Here is a 17,244-nt window from a genome sequence, read left to right as displayed (position 1 = left end):
TCTCATCCAGAACATGCTTATCACCAGGAGGTGACTGGGCAATGAGTAGTTGGGTGCTGGGGAAGTTCTCTGTGAGCAAACATGGAAGAGTCCCTGTTGTCACCCAGATTGATGCTTAATGTGTTCCTGACTTGGAACAAGGTGTATGTGTCACAAACCCCAATGCCTTTCCATCATTAAATGGAAACAAACCCACTAAAGATCAGACTCATCACATCCTTAAGTCCTGCTGCTGCCTGCCCTTTTGACACTTCTTACGAAGCCCGTCTGTGACTCCTCTATCTCAACTGCTCTGTTCTTGTAGGCCTTGAAAGCTCTAGGAGTGATAATTAGCTGAGTTGTGGCTGTGTCTGGGCTAATACAGCATGTTTCCAGCAAGGCTGGTGCTGACCCTGAACCGTGAAAACTTGTATCACAGTATCACAGTATCACTTAGGTTGGAAAGGACCTCGAGGATCATCGAGTCCAACCCATCAACACAGACCCCATGACCAGACCATGGCACCAAGTGCCACGTCCAACCTCCCCCTGAACGCCTCCAGGGTCGATGACTCAACCACCTCCCCGGGCAGCCCGCTCCAATGACGAATGACCCGCTCGGTGAAGAACTTCCTCCTCACCCAAACCCAAACCAGACTCTGGAGCTGTCATGCAGCAGCCACAGTAACTCAGTCTTCAGAAGTGGGGGCTAATTAGAAAAAGATTGCCTCATTAGTGCATCCAAATGAGAAAGCAATTGGGAACTTAGGAAACAAAACTACTTCGTGTCTGTGAATAAAAATGGGCAGGAAAGGAGGTCATGTGCTGTTTCTAATATCTTTGGCATAAGGATCAGAAACGAATATTTTAATTTGCTGTTTAATGAAACACTAGGCTTTCAGTGCAAAAAATACCATGAAAAAATTGCAGAGTGAAAAGAGAATCCAGCAATACTACTTTTATTTAATCTCATTTTAATTTAGTTCCAGGTTCTATCCAAATATGACAACAGAAAATGAGCAAAACCTCTCACCTACTAAGCAGCATCCTTCATCCCTTGCAGTATTAAAACAGATAAGTTAAAAATCTGTGTAAATATGTATATAAACTATATTGTTGCTTAAATAAATCTAAAAAAATATAGATGTATTCTAGAAATTCATCAGTACAATTCACTAGCAAAGAGAGTGTGGTATCAGTCTACTGACACTCAGCTTTTCTTTGGAAAATTAATTGCAAGCTAAAAATATAACATTAAAATGACTGGAATTGTGCTTTTCTCTTTGCTCGTCTATGCCCTGGCTGATTAATTAAGTCACCTTGACTTAACAGTAGTTCATCTTTATGTTCTGTGGCAAATAAAGCAGTATAAATAATTTCATAATAAATAACAGTCAATAATTTAAGACATTTGTCCTTCAAATATTAACTTTAAGGTAGATTATGTAGTTAGAATATGTAGAACATCACAGACATTATCAGTGTTGTCCCTGGCATCATCAAACAGATGGAAGGTCGCATTTAGCCAAGCCTTTACTATCTTCCAAGTTATTTTTCTGTTGGCCTATTACATTTCTGCTGAAGAGTAGATTTTTGTTGTGTTTTGTATAAATTGTTCATATTTCTGTAAAACCTGCCATATGTACATCATCTTCTGAGACATTTTCATCCCCTGGCCCTGATCCACCTGCAGAAGGTCCGTGCCCTTGCAGGTGTAAAACGCAGCTCCTTCGCTCAGCGCCACATTCAGCTGGTTGATATTTGCAGTGACAGAGGAGGTTAAAGCCTCACCACAGATGACTTCTATGTCACGTTTCAGGTTTTCCAGAATGTTGTGAAAAACATGGAAAGTGCAGCAATCTGCATCAACAGCTGGACACTCAGGTATTTTCTTCACCATGTCTTTGACTTGGCTGTCAGCAGTCAGCCATTTCAGAGTTCTGGAGGTCACAGGGCTGCATGCATTCTGTAGGGGAGGAAATTAAGAGAGAAGTTGTTAATTGCTTGGTTTGTATCTTTCCTGGTAGTCCTTTCATGATTGAATATCTAGGCACCGGCACACCTACCTTTTAGTCTGTGTGTGCTGGAAGCTCAATAGCTGCATTAACACCTACACTCCCTGTATTGAGTGGGTCCTGCACACTCTGGGGCCATGATTTTGCAGCACTTTCTATTTTAATACCCTGCTTGGATTTCTTAGCAGCTTTTCTGAGTCTTTTTGAAATTTGTCATATGGGCAAAATTTACTCATGCAAAAGATTTGCTTTGACCTTAGCATATTTTCAGCTGTTTCAGCAGAGATGGTTTTGATGTCAAGAATGATATCAGGGGAAAAGTTTACACTGATTTTTATCAGCATATTCTTGGGAACATGTTCCCAGGAATTGGAATTTGTCTGAAACACTGACATTTTTATTCAGTGCATATTTTGCCATCTCCAAGGAAGAGAGGATGAGCAGGATTTTTGGCAGAAGTGCTCCTGACTGCTCTAGTACTAGGATCAGATTAAAGAGCAAGGCAATTATTTCTGTGTTTCCAGCCATCTGGCATCTCCAAAAAGATGTCTGCTTCAAGCCCAGCATGACTCAGGAGACCAAGAAGGAACAATGCATTTAGTCTGGAAGATCACAGATACCATTTATCTGAGACAAAGTTGCCCAAACCTTCCCCAGTTGTCCCAGACATTGGTCCCGAACATAATGCAATGAAAATGCTTTCCTTCTCGTATGGAATACAGAGAAGAGACTATTTTAGGTTCTATCACATATGTTTCTAGTGCTTTGTAATAATCCAAGAGATTTCCCCACAGACACAGGAAATGCAAATCATGTACTTACGTATTTTTTAAACAAAACAGTTGCCTCAATTTCTAGCATTGATGCTAATGGCTCTAGTCTGGTAACAAAATGCTTCTGCATCTGTTGTGAAGTAGTTTTGCTTTCTTCTGTTGGTGCCAAGGAGCCCAAAGGAACCAGTGTACAGAAGAGGAAGAGTGCAAACCTGTTGATCTCTGCATTGAAATGAAGAGGAGAAAAGGGGGATAAAAAAGAAGAATATGATGATTAGTCAACCAGTGCAACCCTGCAATCTGCAACAAGGTGAAGTCACACCCACCTGCTTGGTGCTTCATGGTGGGCTTGAAGAGCAGCTGTCTTGGCCAAAAGCTGTCTGGATGTTGGTGCTGAAGCTGCTTGTTGCCTGCAGTGCTGTAGGTGTGGACAGCCAGGCTACATTTAAGTGCCGCGGAGTTTTACGTCAGTGGCTCCCCCATGGCTTTTTGGTGGTTTTTAGGTGATAATTTTGGGGTTTTTTTTCTTTCAAAAAAAGATTACATCAAAAGTTGGTTCCAATGCACCTTCACCGATTGCGATCTCAAGGCGGTTTCAGGCTGACACAGATGGTGTCCTGCATTATCTGTTTAACTACTTGTTCAGGATGCTTGGCTCAGCCATCCTGTTGAAATCCTTGGGCTCTCCAAAGTGTAGGATTTAGAACATAAACTCTGTTGGTTGGTTTTGGTGTTTGTTCTTTTTCAAAAACATAGTGAGAGCACAGAGCTCACATCGTTGGTGCCCAAAACCCAGCAATCTCCTGCAGGGTTTGTGTAAGAGTGGGCTAATGCTGGCAGTGAACAAGTTACAAGGGGCTTGTGTGCAAGGCAGGATAGGCCTCCAGGTCAACATGTAAATCCTTTTGCTGGATGTCTGTCCTTCCCTCATGCAGAGGATTTCCTGTATCCCACCTTGCCATCCCTGTCACCCTTCTCTCTGACTCTCCTAAGTCTATCTTCTACTTCCAGTAACTAAGTGCAGAAAGTCTCACACATGCCAAAACAGAAAGATGATCCCTAGGATTTACAAGAATGAGGCTGTGAGCAGAGGACCTGCAGAGCTACTGACCATTTAGGACAGAAAGGAGAGCAGAGGAAACCCCTCAGAACATACCCTTGTTAAATGACAAAGTGACACAGACACACTTGGACTCCCCACCTCTGGTCTGAACTGATGCCCAAGGCTTGAAATGGGAATGGGTATTTTCCCTGGGCCATGTTGGAAAAAATTTCTTCCCCCCAAAGGGTTGTTGAGCTCTGGAGCAGGCTGCGCAGGGCAGTGGTGGAATCCACATCCCTGGAGGTATTAAAAAAACATGTAGATGTGCTGAGGGCCATGGGTTAATGGTGACCTAGCAGTGCTGGGCTAACAGTTAGACTTGATGATCTTAAAGGCCTTCACCAACCTAAATGATTCTATAATTCTGTGTTGCACTGAGCTCCCACCAAGCTGTAACTTCAGCCCTCAGTTGCTTACTTGAAGCCACAAAAATGAAGATTGACAAAGTGAATGTTCTGCCACCTGCTAGGAGGAAGCCCTGGACAGCCAAGCAGAAGGATGCAGCCATCCCACAAGGATGTATTTCCTCACATCCCCATTCCCAATTGCTAACTAATGCAAAGAAAGAGAATGAGTTATCACAGCCTGTGGTGTTGGGCAGCAGACAGTACAGCAGAGTGCTGGAGAAGAAGCAGGAAAGGACAGTTATGGCAGACGCTTTTTATTTGAACTTTTATTATTATTTAGGGGTAAAAGGGATAAAAAGAGGTATGTTTCTTTGTGCAGGGTGTTCTTCTGGAACATCCCTACGAAGACAATGGTAGGTCAGATGGATTCTTTCAGGTAAAGGGGTGACGTTGGAGGAGTGCTTAGTTGGAGGTACCAAAATGGAGAGGCATGTATCTGGGTGATGCTCCATAACTGTGTTCTAAGATGTTTGGGAGGTGCCTGAGCTTGCACATACAGGAAACCATTGGGCATGGGGTAGCTGGAAGGACATTGAAGTACCCCAGAGGGGTATGACCAGGGAGGAGAGACAAGGAGCCACAGCTGGCTTCCTCTAAGAGTAGGGAACATCTTTGTGCAGCACTGATGGCAAAGAGGCCCAGTTATTTTTGATACAAATAAGAGAAGTGGCATTCCTACAGCTCAGCTTTTCCACAAAGCTCTTTCAAAGAAGAAGCTCTGACATAATTTTCTACCAAGCTGAGGATAGTATTTGCCTGGTTCTTCCACTCCATGGTATACCACTATCTGTCAGCATGTACATGCTCTGCACATCCTTTCCTGTCTGCACACAGCTGTGATAAGCTGCTGAGCTGATAAACGAGCAGATGAACATCTGTCCTGCGAAACCCAATATGAGTGGAAGTTCATCTTTCCACCACATACCCAGCAAATGCCACAGAGCATTTCAAGTTCAAGTGGTGGAATTTTAATGACACAAGCTGCTCTGTGGGTTCCCTAGAATGGAACTTGCACCCATTGCCTCAACATCGCTGGAATAAGCAAATAAACCTTAGGGTGCAGGGGCCTGAATCTGACCTGAGACAGAGATGTAGCTTTTGTTCCTGGGGCTCATCTCCTTTCTGCAAGTGTAAGAAAGATTATTTTTAGCTGTGAACTTTGTTTTCTGATTGCATTGCACTGCTGTGGCAGCAGCACCCTCCACACAAGTGAAGCGCATTTATGCTGCTTCCCCGAAACCTGAGTGAGCTCAGGATGTAGATAAGTAAAATGGCAAATACCATGCCACAGGTCCTTGGCCAGGGGACAAGGCTGACACTGTACCCTACAAATGCTGCATGAGGCCACCTGCTCTTTCCCTGGTGGAGAGCAACCCTTACAACCCAGGAGCTGATCCAGAAAACCAGAGGTTTATTGCCAGCCTGGAGAGCTCAGTGCTATTCCAGACTTGCTCTGCAGCCCTGCTTGCAGAGCTTGATCCCTGGTCCCCATGGTATCCGCGTCCCTGCCATCTCCTAGCAACAGAGACCCGTTCGCTGAGCCAGGGAATTCCCTGCTTGTCTGAGGCAGATGGCAGCACCCAGCAATTGCAGTGTCTCAGCTGTTTTTTGGGAGCACCTGCAGCACCTGGCTCTGCAGGACTTCCCATGTGGCCTTGGCAGCTGGGTATGGAGCCAGGGGGGCACGGTATGGGACATGGTGGGGTCTGTGGTCTGCAGCGCTGACACTGCCTCTCCCTCTGCAGAACAAGTCCTGCTTTGATGCACACAGCAGCCCCCGGAGAAGCCAGCCAGGGCAGGAGGAGGCCATGATGCTGGATGAGGAGAGCTCTGAGGTGCTGATAGAGCTGCTGCGTGACCCACACAGCCCTTGGGCTCTGCCACCTGACTGCAGCTCCCAGGACCAGTACCTGCGGGAAACAGCTGTGCTGACACCTGAGCTTGTCCGTGGCTCCAACATCTCCCAGGTCTTCAGAACCCTGCGGATCGTTGGCAAGGCAGTAAGTGCAGCTGCTGCTGCTTATCAAGCTACTCATCTCCAGGCCAGGAAACTCTGTCTTCCTGTTGTGAGGGAAAATCATCCTGGGGAAAGGACACTTTCCCCATCCCAGGGTCTTCCCAGATGTCACTACTGCAGCTGCTGTAGAGCTACTGACCCTCCCACCCAGCTTGTTGCACTAATCCGTATTACATCTATGCCACACAGATCAACACTACACGTCTGTGTCACTTCAGCCACAAATTTGCTCAGGGGCACATTGGCCAAATCTATCTCTTTACAGGTGGAGGAGGTTGATGAGGGTCTGTTGCAGTTACGGAAGCTGGAGGAGCTCATCCTCAGTGCCAACCAGATCAACAGGATATCCTCAGCCAACCTGCCTCGGACACTGAAGGTGAGCGAGCAATGCCTTGCGATGGCAGGATGTGGAAGGAGCTTGTGTCTGGGAATGCACTGTGTGCCAAGCAGCTCCAAGGACTCCCAGAACAGCTCATTGCAAAGGGTGTTTGTTGTTCCCTCCGTCATGGGCAGGTCCTGGAGCTCTGCTGCAATGCTGTGGGTGATCTGCAGGACCTGTGCACTCAGCCTCCTCCAGAGCTTCAGCACTTAGGGCTGGGATACAACAAGCTGTGTGGCCCTTCACAGGACAAGTACCTCACTGTGGACTTCTGGTAATGCTACAGGCTTAAAGTGGGCTCCCAAAAGAGAGGTGGGCAGATGTAAATAGATGACCTCGAGCCATTAAAGTAGCCCACATTAAGAAATTGCAGCCTTTCAGCAGAGTTGTTTGTTTGCTGTGTGTCCAGCACCCATGCAGACCATTCTGTCTGTGCTGTTTTGTCTCACATTCAGAGGTTGTCTTGTTCTGTGACCAAGATGTAGAATGAGGAAATCAACTGAGAACCTGCCTTGACACCCTATGCACTGCAGTTCCCATGTCCCTGGGCAGGTTCCTTTCTTCATACCCTTCCCAAAGACCCTGGAAGGATCTAAAGCTTAAACCGCATCATCAAGTGATGCAGTGGGATAGTTAATGGATGGTAAAGGAACATATTTTTGAGTTGTGGGACAGACTGGCAAGGGACCATATGGCTCAGGAATTTGGAATTGGCCTCTTGAGGTTGTACCACTAGCTTCCCCAGGTTGACCCAGTTTGTGCCAGAGAAACAGAATTTTTGTGGGTTTTTTTTGGGGTCGATTTGTTTGTTTGGGCTTTTTTTGAGCCCGGGCAGTAACTCTATCTTCAGATGGGTACTGTTTGTTTAACCTTCTCTGGGTTCTCTTCTTAGGCCAAATCTTGTCTCCCTTGACCTGAGCTTCAACAGCTTCACAGATCTGCTGGAACTTGTCTCCCAGCTGTCCAGTCTGCAGAAGCTGCGTATCCTGGTGCTCCAAGGGAACCCGCTGGCTCTTGTCCCCACTTACAGAGGCTTCCTCGTGGACAGCTTGCCCAAGCTCTGCGTCCTTGATGACATTCACATTGAGCCGGATGAGAGGCATCGGTTCCAAGGTTTGGCAAAGCAGCCAGGTAAGCCTTTGCTTTTGACTGTCCATACTGACCCTGTGATTCAGGAGGTGGTTTCATGGTGGTTGAACTAGGAGCCCTCAGGGAAAACTCTGGATCCAGTATTTAATTCCTTCTTGTCTTACCTCAAATGGGCATCTTTATCTGTGCCTTTTTACCCCACTAGTACAAGCAGGGAGACAGGTAGAGGACCCTGCAGCAGTGTAATTGCAAACCAGGTAACAAGGTTGTTTTTTCCTTAGTCAGGTTCAGAGATTGCAAGAAGCCCCAATGCTGGCATTGCCTTGGTGTCATGGTCTGCCTCTGTCTCTGCTTCCTCAACACTGTCTGGTTTCAGACCATGTGTTTCCTTCTCAAGCTACTGAAAGAGGAACATACCCTCTAGGGAAGATGCTCACATGAGTGCTGCACTGTCAGAAACCTCTTCCAAACACAGTGCCACCTCTGCAGCATGGCACGTTCCTGACTGGGACTAGAGCAGGGAGCTGGGGGCATGCAGGGGTGGGAAGCCCCTGATGAATGAGTTTAGGCACTAGATGTAATCTTTGAAGTCTAAAATGTTTAACCAGGGAAGCAAAGCAACTAAGCCAGATGCTTTCATGGCTTTGGAGTGCCCCCATGTGGCAGTGGCTTGTCATAGCGATAGCACAGGCTGGCAGGGAAGGATACCAGGTGGGACATGGCTTCCTGGAGGCTTGTGCTTGCTATGTGCCACCTTCTCTCTGGAAAGAGCATGCTACAGCTTCACAAAGGGGTATCTTCCTTTTAGAGCTGATCAGAAGTGAAGCACAGCTGGTTGTGAGCATTGGGGAAATCAAGGGAGTCCCTGATCCGAGCACTCATCAACATCTGGAGGTTGACTCTGAGGCTCCAGTGATCACCTACAGCTACTGTGTGAACTATGAACTTTTGGAGGGAGAGGAGACTGGGCACAGCAGCACTGAGGTTTGTGCTTAATTCAGATCTTGAAACCAACAGGCAATGTCACACTATAGTAAGGTGGACTTCATCTCCAGGCTGTAAAGTGAGACCTGGTGTGGGCAGCAGCAGTACTGGAGACAGGATTCACACATGGCCACATCTGGAAGGACAAGTTACTGCTGGCTACATTCTGTGTACCTCTTGGGGAGTCCACTGCTGATCTCTATGTGGGAGTGCATTGACAGCTCCCCTCCCACTAACTGCACAGACCCCTTTCTTTGGAACTGATGTCCCCTGTTCCCATAATGAGGATGGACTGGAGAATGGGATTCTGGAGGCAGCTCTGCCCCCTGATCCTGATGCAAACACCACCAGACAGGCCCCACCAAGAGATCCCTCTCTATTCCAGGAAACAAAAATCCATCAGCATCCTGTGGTGGTCACCCTGGATATGGACAGCTCTGCCCAGGACACCAGAAAAACAATGAGCCAGCAGCAGCCTGCAGCCAAAGAGGAGCCCAAGGTCCCCTCTGGTAAAGAGGAATTATAAATCCCTGCCCCATTGCTCAGGGATCTTCCTGACCTGGTGACATCAGGATATCCCTCACAGCACCTGCTGTTACTGAGACTGATGGATAATGAATTGTCACTAGGGGTCCTTCTGGCTTCAGAAAGGCGAGGTCTCTCCTCACAGCTTTGTTGTTTCTGTACAGCTAAGGTGTTTGTCACCCCTGGAAAGCCCTGGGCAGACACCATTGACTGCAGCTACAGGAAGGAGCACACTGTCAAAGACTTAGTGGGGCTGAAGTCCTTCCTGGAGGCTGGAACAATTGTCTCAGTTGTGGAGGAGAAGGTGAGAGTGTGGCAGAGCTGAATGAAAGAGGAAAGAGGAGGAGGGAGGCCCAGCAGTGATATTGCATTCACTCTGAGAAGCAGCTTGGGATGACCATGACCCCAGACCAGGGTCCTCAGGTGTCCCAGCCCCTGCAACACCAGATCCTCTCTCCATGCAGGTGCTCTCATGGCCTGTCAGCACTGATCCAGAAGAAAATACAGTCATGAAGGGGAAGGCAGGACAGGGGCTGCAGAAAGGCAGTGCCAAGGTAGAGTGCTGGGAGAGAACTATATCTGAATAACATCTGAGTTACAAAAGTAATGACAGGGGGGGAAAGGGCCCTTCTCCTGGATCTGTCAGTGAATTTGCTCTCCAGACCTCTCACCAAAATTCCCCTTGCTATAGGAATAAGGCAGCAGTGGTTTTACACACATCTTGGTCTGGCTGCAGTGGTGGGCAAAGGGCTGGGTCAGGGTTGCTTGCTGTCTGATAAAAGATCCCCAACCCTCTGCTGAAGCCTGTCCCTGTGCTGCTGTCCTGCAGGGTCTTGTGCCCAGGGACAAGCAGAAAAAGAAGAAGGAGAAGCCATGTGAACTCCGCAGTGATCCTCCCATTCAGAAGACCCTGGGCACTGGGAGGGTGACCCTGGAGGCCCTGCTGACCACTGAGGATGTGGTGGCAACTGTGTGTGACTTTGGGATCCTGATCACTGAACAGCCAGTGCAGCCACCAAGTCTAGAAGAGAAGGTAAGGAGCATGTGGTGGGGCAGGGTGGTGACACAAGGCTACCTGGTTCAGCATATCCCAGTCTGCTCTGCCCTTTCCATCCCTCCTATCCATCCCTCAGTTCTCTTCATAAAATAGGACTGCACTAGCCCTGCCTGAGCACCATCCGTTGCTGCTGGTGTTATTTCATGTTGACATCAGCACTAAGTTGATAGTAGATGCTGCTTTCTATAGGCTTAGGGAAATAGATGAGCTGTTTTTCCACAACCATTCATGCTTCCTCTGATGCTCGCTCTCTCAGCGTGGCACACACAAGCTGTACAGACACTTTCTATTTCCTGGACTTTCTTCTCCAAGCAACCCTTCTGCTCCACTCCTGCTTCCCCTCCCCACTTCCCTCTGACCCTCAAATCCCAGAGACAGAACCCAGACAGCAATGGCTGCCGCAGGGCTGGATGTGGGCAGTGAATTTCGGCACAGTCTAACTATGGAAACATCTCTCTCTGCAGGATGAGAAAAAAGGCAAAGGCAAGAGCAAAAAAACAAAAGCAGAGAGAGAAATTCAGACCAGCCGGAAAACCACAGCGTCTGCTGAAGGTGAGGGAGACTGGAGCTGGCTGGGCAGAGGGTGATGTGTATGAGAGCAAACAGCAGCAGTGCCCAACCTGAAGGCAGCCACAGGTCCTCAGCTCTGCCCATCCCAGCAGGGTTCTTACTCACATCCTGAGCACAGAGCACTGAATGCACCCATTGACTGAGGGGCTGGATGGTTCGACACATGCCTGACACCTTGTTAGATTGGTGTCTGAACAAGCACAGAGGGTGGGCTGCCGGCTCTCCTGGCAGTGACACACACTTACCAGCTCTGTTCCAGTGTAGAAGGGCAAAACAGTTTTTTGGGTGTGAGATGTGCTGCCCACTGTGTTGGCTGCCAGTTGTAGCTGGTGGCATGGCTGGCTGCAGAGAGTGCTGTCTGGGATGCACAATAAGGTCCTCATCCATTTCCAATTTGCATCTCAAGGTACTTTGCAGAAGGAATTACAGTTTTTTCTGGTTTAGAGATGAGATGCACAAAGAGCCCTAAGTGCCCCAGCCAGCCCATGGCAAGTCTGAGAACAGACCCTGGTCTGCTGTCACCCATGAAGAGACCACCCCAAATGCTGGTGGATGTCTCAGAGTCCCCAGTGCAGAGCTCACCAGCTGCTCAGCCAGCAGCATTGCTTAAGCTGCTGAAGAGAAACCTCATCCTGCTTCTTGCAGGTTATTTTTCCAGCAACTTTGTTTTCGCTACAAAAATAGCAGTGCCAGCACATTAGAGGGGTAATGCAAGAGCAGAAGGAAGTGGGGGAGGGAAAGGGGTGGTAGAGCCATGCCGAAAAGCTGCTTATGGGTCAAGAAGAATATGGAATGGGCCAGGCCTCAGCAGCACCACTTGGAGCTACCAAAGGACCTTTAAGTCCCCACTCTGATATTAGATTTAGCTGCTGATTTAAGAGAGCAATTAATCCCCTCCCCAAGAGTTTCAGGATGATTTTCTGTGCCACATCACCATAGTGAGGAGGATCTCAGAGCCCTGCAGCCCTAGGCTGTCTAAGCTTGAGGAAGCCTGCTGGCCTTCCCAGCTACCTGAAAAGACAAAAAGCTCTCTGAGTGATCGCTCCGCATAAAGAGATAAGCATTTGTGGTACCTGCTCAGACTGCTGCTGAAGTAGGGAGCTGCAGTCAAACAACTCAAGTTTAGCAGTGGTGTGTTTTACTTCCTTTTCACCCCTGTGCCTGTGGTCAGTATACATGCAGGAGGTCTTTCTTCAGCCTGAGCCAGAAGGAACCTTTTCTGCAGAGGGTTGTGTGGCTGGAGATGGTGGTGTGTGCACAGAAAGCTGCTGCTGCTACAGGAAACTCAGAGTGATACTTAATTTGGTGTTCTCTTTTGTCCCTGCAAGTGGAGGCTGGCTGGGCTGCACAGTGGCTGCAATAGGCTGGCTACTCAGAGCTTATCTCAGAAAGATGGTGCCTAAAAATCAGCTGCCCCCCACCCCCCAGATTGCTACACCCCATGTCAACAGTGTCCTGTGGGCATGACTCATGACTCACAAGGACGTATTAATGGCATCTGGGGTAGCAGACATAGCTAGGGGGGCAGGTGGGGGCTGCTCAAGCAGTGTCTACAAGCCTTCATTGCTTCATAAGTCACCAAACTGCTCCAGAGTTGTTTGGCCCTTGCTCATCTCTTGGGTACCAGGTACCACTGTGGAGCTGTAGCAGTGGCCATGCTTCAAGGTACGGGGGTGGCTCTTGGCCCTTGCTGCTGCTGTGGTGTAGTGAGGCTGCATAGGGACTGGCACTCTCACAGCCGGGAACTGAGGCCGATTTGCATCTCTCAGTCAGGGAATTGCACACAAATAATAAGTCCTCTTAGAGGAGCTGGGATCTCTTCCAGACACTCAGCAAGCTTTGTCTCAAGCCAACAATTTGCCCAGACATTGAAGGATGTCTTCAGAAGTAGTGTCACGTAGCTCATTTGATTTCCCTGTATCCTTGAAATGATTAATTTCTGCATCTTTCTTTTTTTCCTCAGAATTATAGAGGAGTTTAACAACAAAAAGCAAAGTTGCATCCAGATAATTGCCTGCTCAAGGATGCTTTTTGGGCTTCTTACTTGAAATCATATTTAAACAGACTTTCCTCCAAGGCCTGGAAGTCAGTGCTAACGCAATGGGCATTCCCCCTGCCCACTGCTGCTCTTAGAGTGATTCATTCTGGCAAGACAGTGACAGATTTGCTTCTTTCCACAGGAAAAAGAAAAACCAAAGACTCTGCTGAACTGGAGGAGGGTCAAAGGCTCCAGCCAGTGCCGTTGACAGTTCAGTTCCAGATGCAACTTCTTCGGTGGCCCATGGCAGTTTGTTCCCAGAGCCAAGAGAGCGTGGAGGAGCCTCATTAATGTATCCATAGTGGAAGAGTGAGTGGAAAACAAACCCTGTGGGGAAGCTGTCTGGGTCCTGGCTTAGATGAACTGCTGGAGCTGTGAGATGCCCCTGGGATCCTGGGATCAGCTACCGCTGAGCTTCTGCAGGAGCTGCAGTGCACAGGGGCTGGTGTGTGGTGTGCAGGGTGGGAGGTGCAGATTGGGGGTATGTGGTGTGCAGGGTGAAGTGTGCAGGTAGGATGTGTAATGTATCTTGTGCAGGTGGGGTGTGCAAGGCGACGTTTGGAGGATGCGGTGCTGCGGGTGCAGTACGCAAAGCACAGGGTACGATGTGCGGGGTCGGGTGTGTTCTGTGCAGGGCACAGTGCCCGGTGTGCAGTGTCCGGTGCCGGCGCGCAGTGCCTGGGGCATGCCGCCCTGGGTGCGCCGTGCTCGGTGCAAGCCCCTCCTCCCGCGGGCGGGGCGGAACGGGGCTGGGTTCCTTGGCGGCGCCGAGCGGGACCGGCGGCAGCTCCAGGTGAGTCTCAGCAGCTCTGCAGAGCGGAGCTGGGGGGTTGTACCAGGTGGCACCGTGGAGCGCCGGGCTCCGAGCCCCGGCCCGGGCGGGCTCTCCCCGGGTTTGGGGCGCTGCGGTGCGGCTCCCCGCGGGCTCCTGAGCCCTCCCGTTAGGCGAGCGGCGGGCACAGTGTTCCCGTCCCCGCCGGTAGCACCTGGGCTTGATGAGAGCCAAGAAACAACCGGGAGGGGAAACTCCGAAAGCCGTCCCCGCGGCCGCCCGGGCTGGGCCGTGTGTTCCGTGCTTGCGAGCGCGGGAGTGCTGCGAGCAGAATGCAAGGTCGGTGTCTGCGGGCTCGTTCCTAACCGGGCTGTGCTCCTCTGACCGTGCAGGACCCGGGCTGAGCGCCGGAGGCTGTCATGCATCCCCGAGGGAAAAACCTGGCGCTTTCCGCCGTTTCCATCACGTTGCTGGCTTGCGTGTTCTACATGAGGAAAGAGGCAAAGCTGGCAGCGTCCTCAGCAGACCCAAAAGTGGATGATGTGAATCACAAACCGAAGTCTTTGGCTCTGGACAATGCTAAACCCAGCAAGTGTTTGCCAGACCTGACCCTTGCTAACTCTTCTCTTGCCCTTCCGGAAGTTCACCGTGTCTTCTTAACCTACAAGCATTGCCGCAACTTCTCAGTCCTGCTGAAGCCCACCGGGTGCAACAAAGAGACGTTCCTCCTGCTGGCCATCAAGTCGTCTCCTATCAACATAGACCGGCGGGTGGCGATCAGGAACACGTGGGGGAAGGAGGTCTCGGTTGGTGGCAGGCGTACCAGGCTGGTCTTCCTTCTAGGGCGCTCAGAGGCCAAAACCCACGCACAGCCCCTGCACCAGCTGCTGACTTATGAGAGCCAGGAGTTTGATGACATCTTGCAGTGGGATTTTGTTGACAACTTCTTCAATTTGACCCTCAAGGAGTTGCATTTCCTGCGTTGGTTCATGGAGGACTGCCTGTATGCCAGGTTTGTGCTGAAGGGCGATGACGATGTCTTTGTCAACACTTACAACATCATTGAATTCCTCCAAGAACTGGATCCTGACCGGGATCTCTTTGTTGGGGATGTGATCACCAATGCCCGGCCCATCAGGAACACCAAGGTCAAATACTTTATTCCAGAGTCCATGTACAGAGCCTCCTTCTATCCCCTCTATGCGGGTGGAGGGGGCTATGTGATGTCCAGAGAGACAGTGCGTCGTCTCCAGGGCACTGCGGAGGGCACAGAGCTCTTCCCAATAGATGATGTCTTTGTGGGAATGTGTCTGGCAAAGATAGCAGTGACTCCAAAGAACCATGCTGGCTTTAAGACTTTTGGGATCCAGAGACCTTTCAATCCTTTTGATCCATGCTTGTACAAAGAGCTGATGGTTGTGCACAAACTAAACCCAACTGAGATGTGGATCATGTGGACGCTAGTCCAGGATGACAGCCTCAGGTGTGCGGTGTCAGTAACATACAACTACAGAGGGGGTTGGAAAAGACCCTACTGATGAGCATAGCAGGATGGTAACTGGTGACAGGGAGTTGAAACTAAAAATCAGGTGGTGGTAGGAATGTATCCTCTACTAACAGACTGTACTTGAGCTGTAGGGGTTTATTTTGCAGCAGATCTTACTCTGTCAGTGGGTTACTGAAGTAGTTGAATTGTCACCAGGTAGGGGTGGGCTGGTAGCTCTGTGAGACATGGCACAGGGGACTCAAGTCAGTTCCTCCTATCTAGGCTGGGAGCCAGAGGAAGTCACAGCTACCACAGGGACATGAGTGAGGGGCCACCTACTATGGAGGCTCTGCAACAGAGGCTGGTGTCTGACCACTGGCCAAATTCAGTCTAGGAAAATTCACAACTGTTCAGCGTCTTGAAATTACTTGAAGGGATGGAAGAAAGGCTAGTGTGTGCTGCTGGGTCTGCTGCACCACAGCTCCACTGTTCTAGGCCAGCAATCCCATGGGTTCTACCAGACAGCAGGAGAAAAGGAATTAAGTGTGGGGGGGAAAAAACCTCAAGAATATGTTGCCTTAATGATCCAAGGGACTGGGCTCTGACTCAAGCCCTCTGGATTTTAGAGTTTATTACAGTTTTGCACTGGAAACTTTTGCACACTTTCTGATGGGGTTTGAGAGGAGCAATAGGTCTTGAATAATTGTGGAAGTAGTTATAGTGGCTGTAACTTTTCATGTTGTGTGGGAGGTGTTTGAGGTGGTGTTGCTGCTGTTGTAATGTTGGGTATAAATAAAATAGTTTTGAAGTGTGTTTTCATGGGAGTATTCTTGGATCTCCTGAAAGCTAAGAGCACTAAAAGCCAGAGAAGGCTGAGATCTGATGCTGGGCATTTGCATTAAGGAGCTCTTGATACTAGAGGAGAAGGTTATGTGGCAGTGGAAACTCACCACTTCTTTGCTGTGAGCAGCTGCTGTTCTCTGGCTCTGTCCAGCCAAGACATAAAAAGCAATTAATCCATGAATGGGCTGGAGTCACTCATTTGAGGGAAGATCAAATAGAAAACTAAACTTTGGTGATACTTTTATGAAGCTTATCAACATTAGGGTGCCTTCCTGCTAGACCAGAAGCTGCTGTGCTGTGTATGAGCTGGAAGCAGCCTGTGTTAGGAAAAGGCAGTGGTAGAGAGGAAGTGTGTGATTAGAGAAATTAGAGTGATTTGTGTTGTGCTGTTCTTGCTGACTCTAGTGCCAGCTGCCTAGTGTTCACTGCCCATCAGATGTGAGCTGGAGCTTTCAGAGGTACCCAGGAAGTGCCTCTTTCAGGAGGTCCTTGATTGTACTCCAGACAGAGAGGCCAAGGACATACTGACCAGAGGTGTGACAGCTCAGGGCAGGCTGGCTGCCCTGCCTTCCAGTGGGATGGGCAGTGCTGTTATCAGGCTGAGGGACTCCTGTCAGTCCTGCTGGTCCTTGTTAGATCATGTTCCTTGCTGCTTTGGCTTTCTAAAGCACCTGGTGTAATTTTATCTGTGCCCTGTGGTGTGATCCAGACTCTTGTGGTGGGAGTTTCCACTCTGATGAGTTGTTTCCGTGCTAGATACGAGTAGGTGTTTGTCTGAAAAAACTGCTCTTGGGTGAGCCTGCATGTGTCCAGCCTCAGCATGGGCTTGTGCAAGCTACCCTGCCTTCTGTACTGCAGCCCCAACAGGACATAAAGAATTGTATCAGCAGTACCTGAGAAATGTCTGCATGTAGCTTCAGATGTGTTGGCTTTGTAAATGTGGCAGAGTATCAACAGCAGAAGATAGTTTCTGGGCACTGTTCTTGGGATGTTGCTGCTTGTTCCATGGTACCATGTGAATTGCAGTGGTAGTGTTTTTCTGACCTCCTAGGTGATTCCAAACTCAGTAACACAAAGTAGAAAACGATGTCATGTCTGCTGTGGGCTTTAGGTGTATGGGCAAACTCCCAATAGGCAACACTCCCTTCCCACCTCATTTTGGAGGCTATATGGAGCCCTGCATGTGCCTCACTCCCATTTGGACTTGA

The 17,244-nt window shown here is 49.2% G+C and overlaps 2 protein-coding genes across 3 annotated transcripts; both read left to right on the top strand.

Annotated features, from left to right (window-relative positions):
* Nucleotides 1-1,750: 1,750 nt before the first annotated feature.
* LRRC43 (leucine rich repeat containing 43) lies at nt 1,751-14,091 on the top strand. Its single transcript, XM_068163266.1, has 13 exons — nt 1,751-1,863; nt 2,938-3,077; nt 6,022-6,276; nt 6,559-6,669; nt 6,807-6,946; nt 7,565-7,803; nt 8,570-8,745; nt 9,131-9,254; nt 9,435-9,574; nt 9,735-9,824; nt 10,100-10,303; nt 10,792-10,910; nt 13,473-14,091. Exons 3-13 carry the CDS (start codon nt 6,085-6,087, stop codon nt 14,089-14,091), a joined length of 2,154 nt encoding a protein of 717 aa, XP_068019367.1. The 5' UTR covers nt 1,751-1,863; nt 2,938-3,077; nt 6,022-6,084.
* Nucleotides 13,167-16,111, top strand: B3GNT4 (UDP-GlcNAc:betaGal beta-1,3-N-acetylglucosaminyltransferase 4). 2 transcript variants are annotated; one of them, XM_068163444.1, is made up of 2 exons: nt 13,167-13,244; nt 14,100-16,111. In XM_068163444.1, the coding sequence occupies exon 2, from the start codon at nt 14,127-14,129 to the stop codon at nt 15,243-15,245; it is 1,119 nt and encodes a 372-aa protein (XP_068019545.1). In that variant the 5' UTR covers nt 13,167-13,244; nt 14,100-14,126; the 3' UTR covers nt 15,246-16,111. The 2 variants fall into 2 exon arrangements, with proteins under 2 accessions (XP_068019545.1, XP_068019546.1); XM_068163445.1 differs by lacking the exon at nt 13,167-13,244 and adding an exon at nt 13,677-13,728.
* Nucleotides 16,112-17,244: the final 1,133 nt, after the last annotated feature.

The sequence above is a fragment of the Melanerpes formicivorus genome, unplaced genomic scaffold (assembly GCF_026170545.1).
Source record: "Melanerpes formicivorus ecotype bairdi unplaced genomic scaffold, bMelFor1.0.p_v2 SCAF_72, whole genome shotgun sequence".
NCBI lineage: Eukaryota > Metazoa > Chordata > Aves > Piciformes > Picidae > Melanerpes > Melanerpes formicivorus.
Note: the sequence above shows the minus strand (reverse complement) of the source record. Positions and strands in the feature narration are given on the sequence as shown.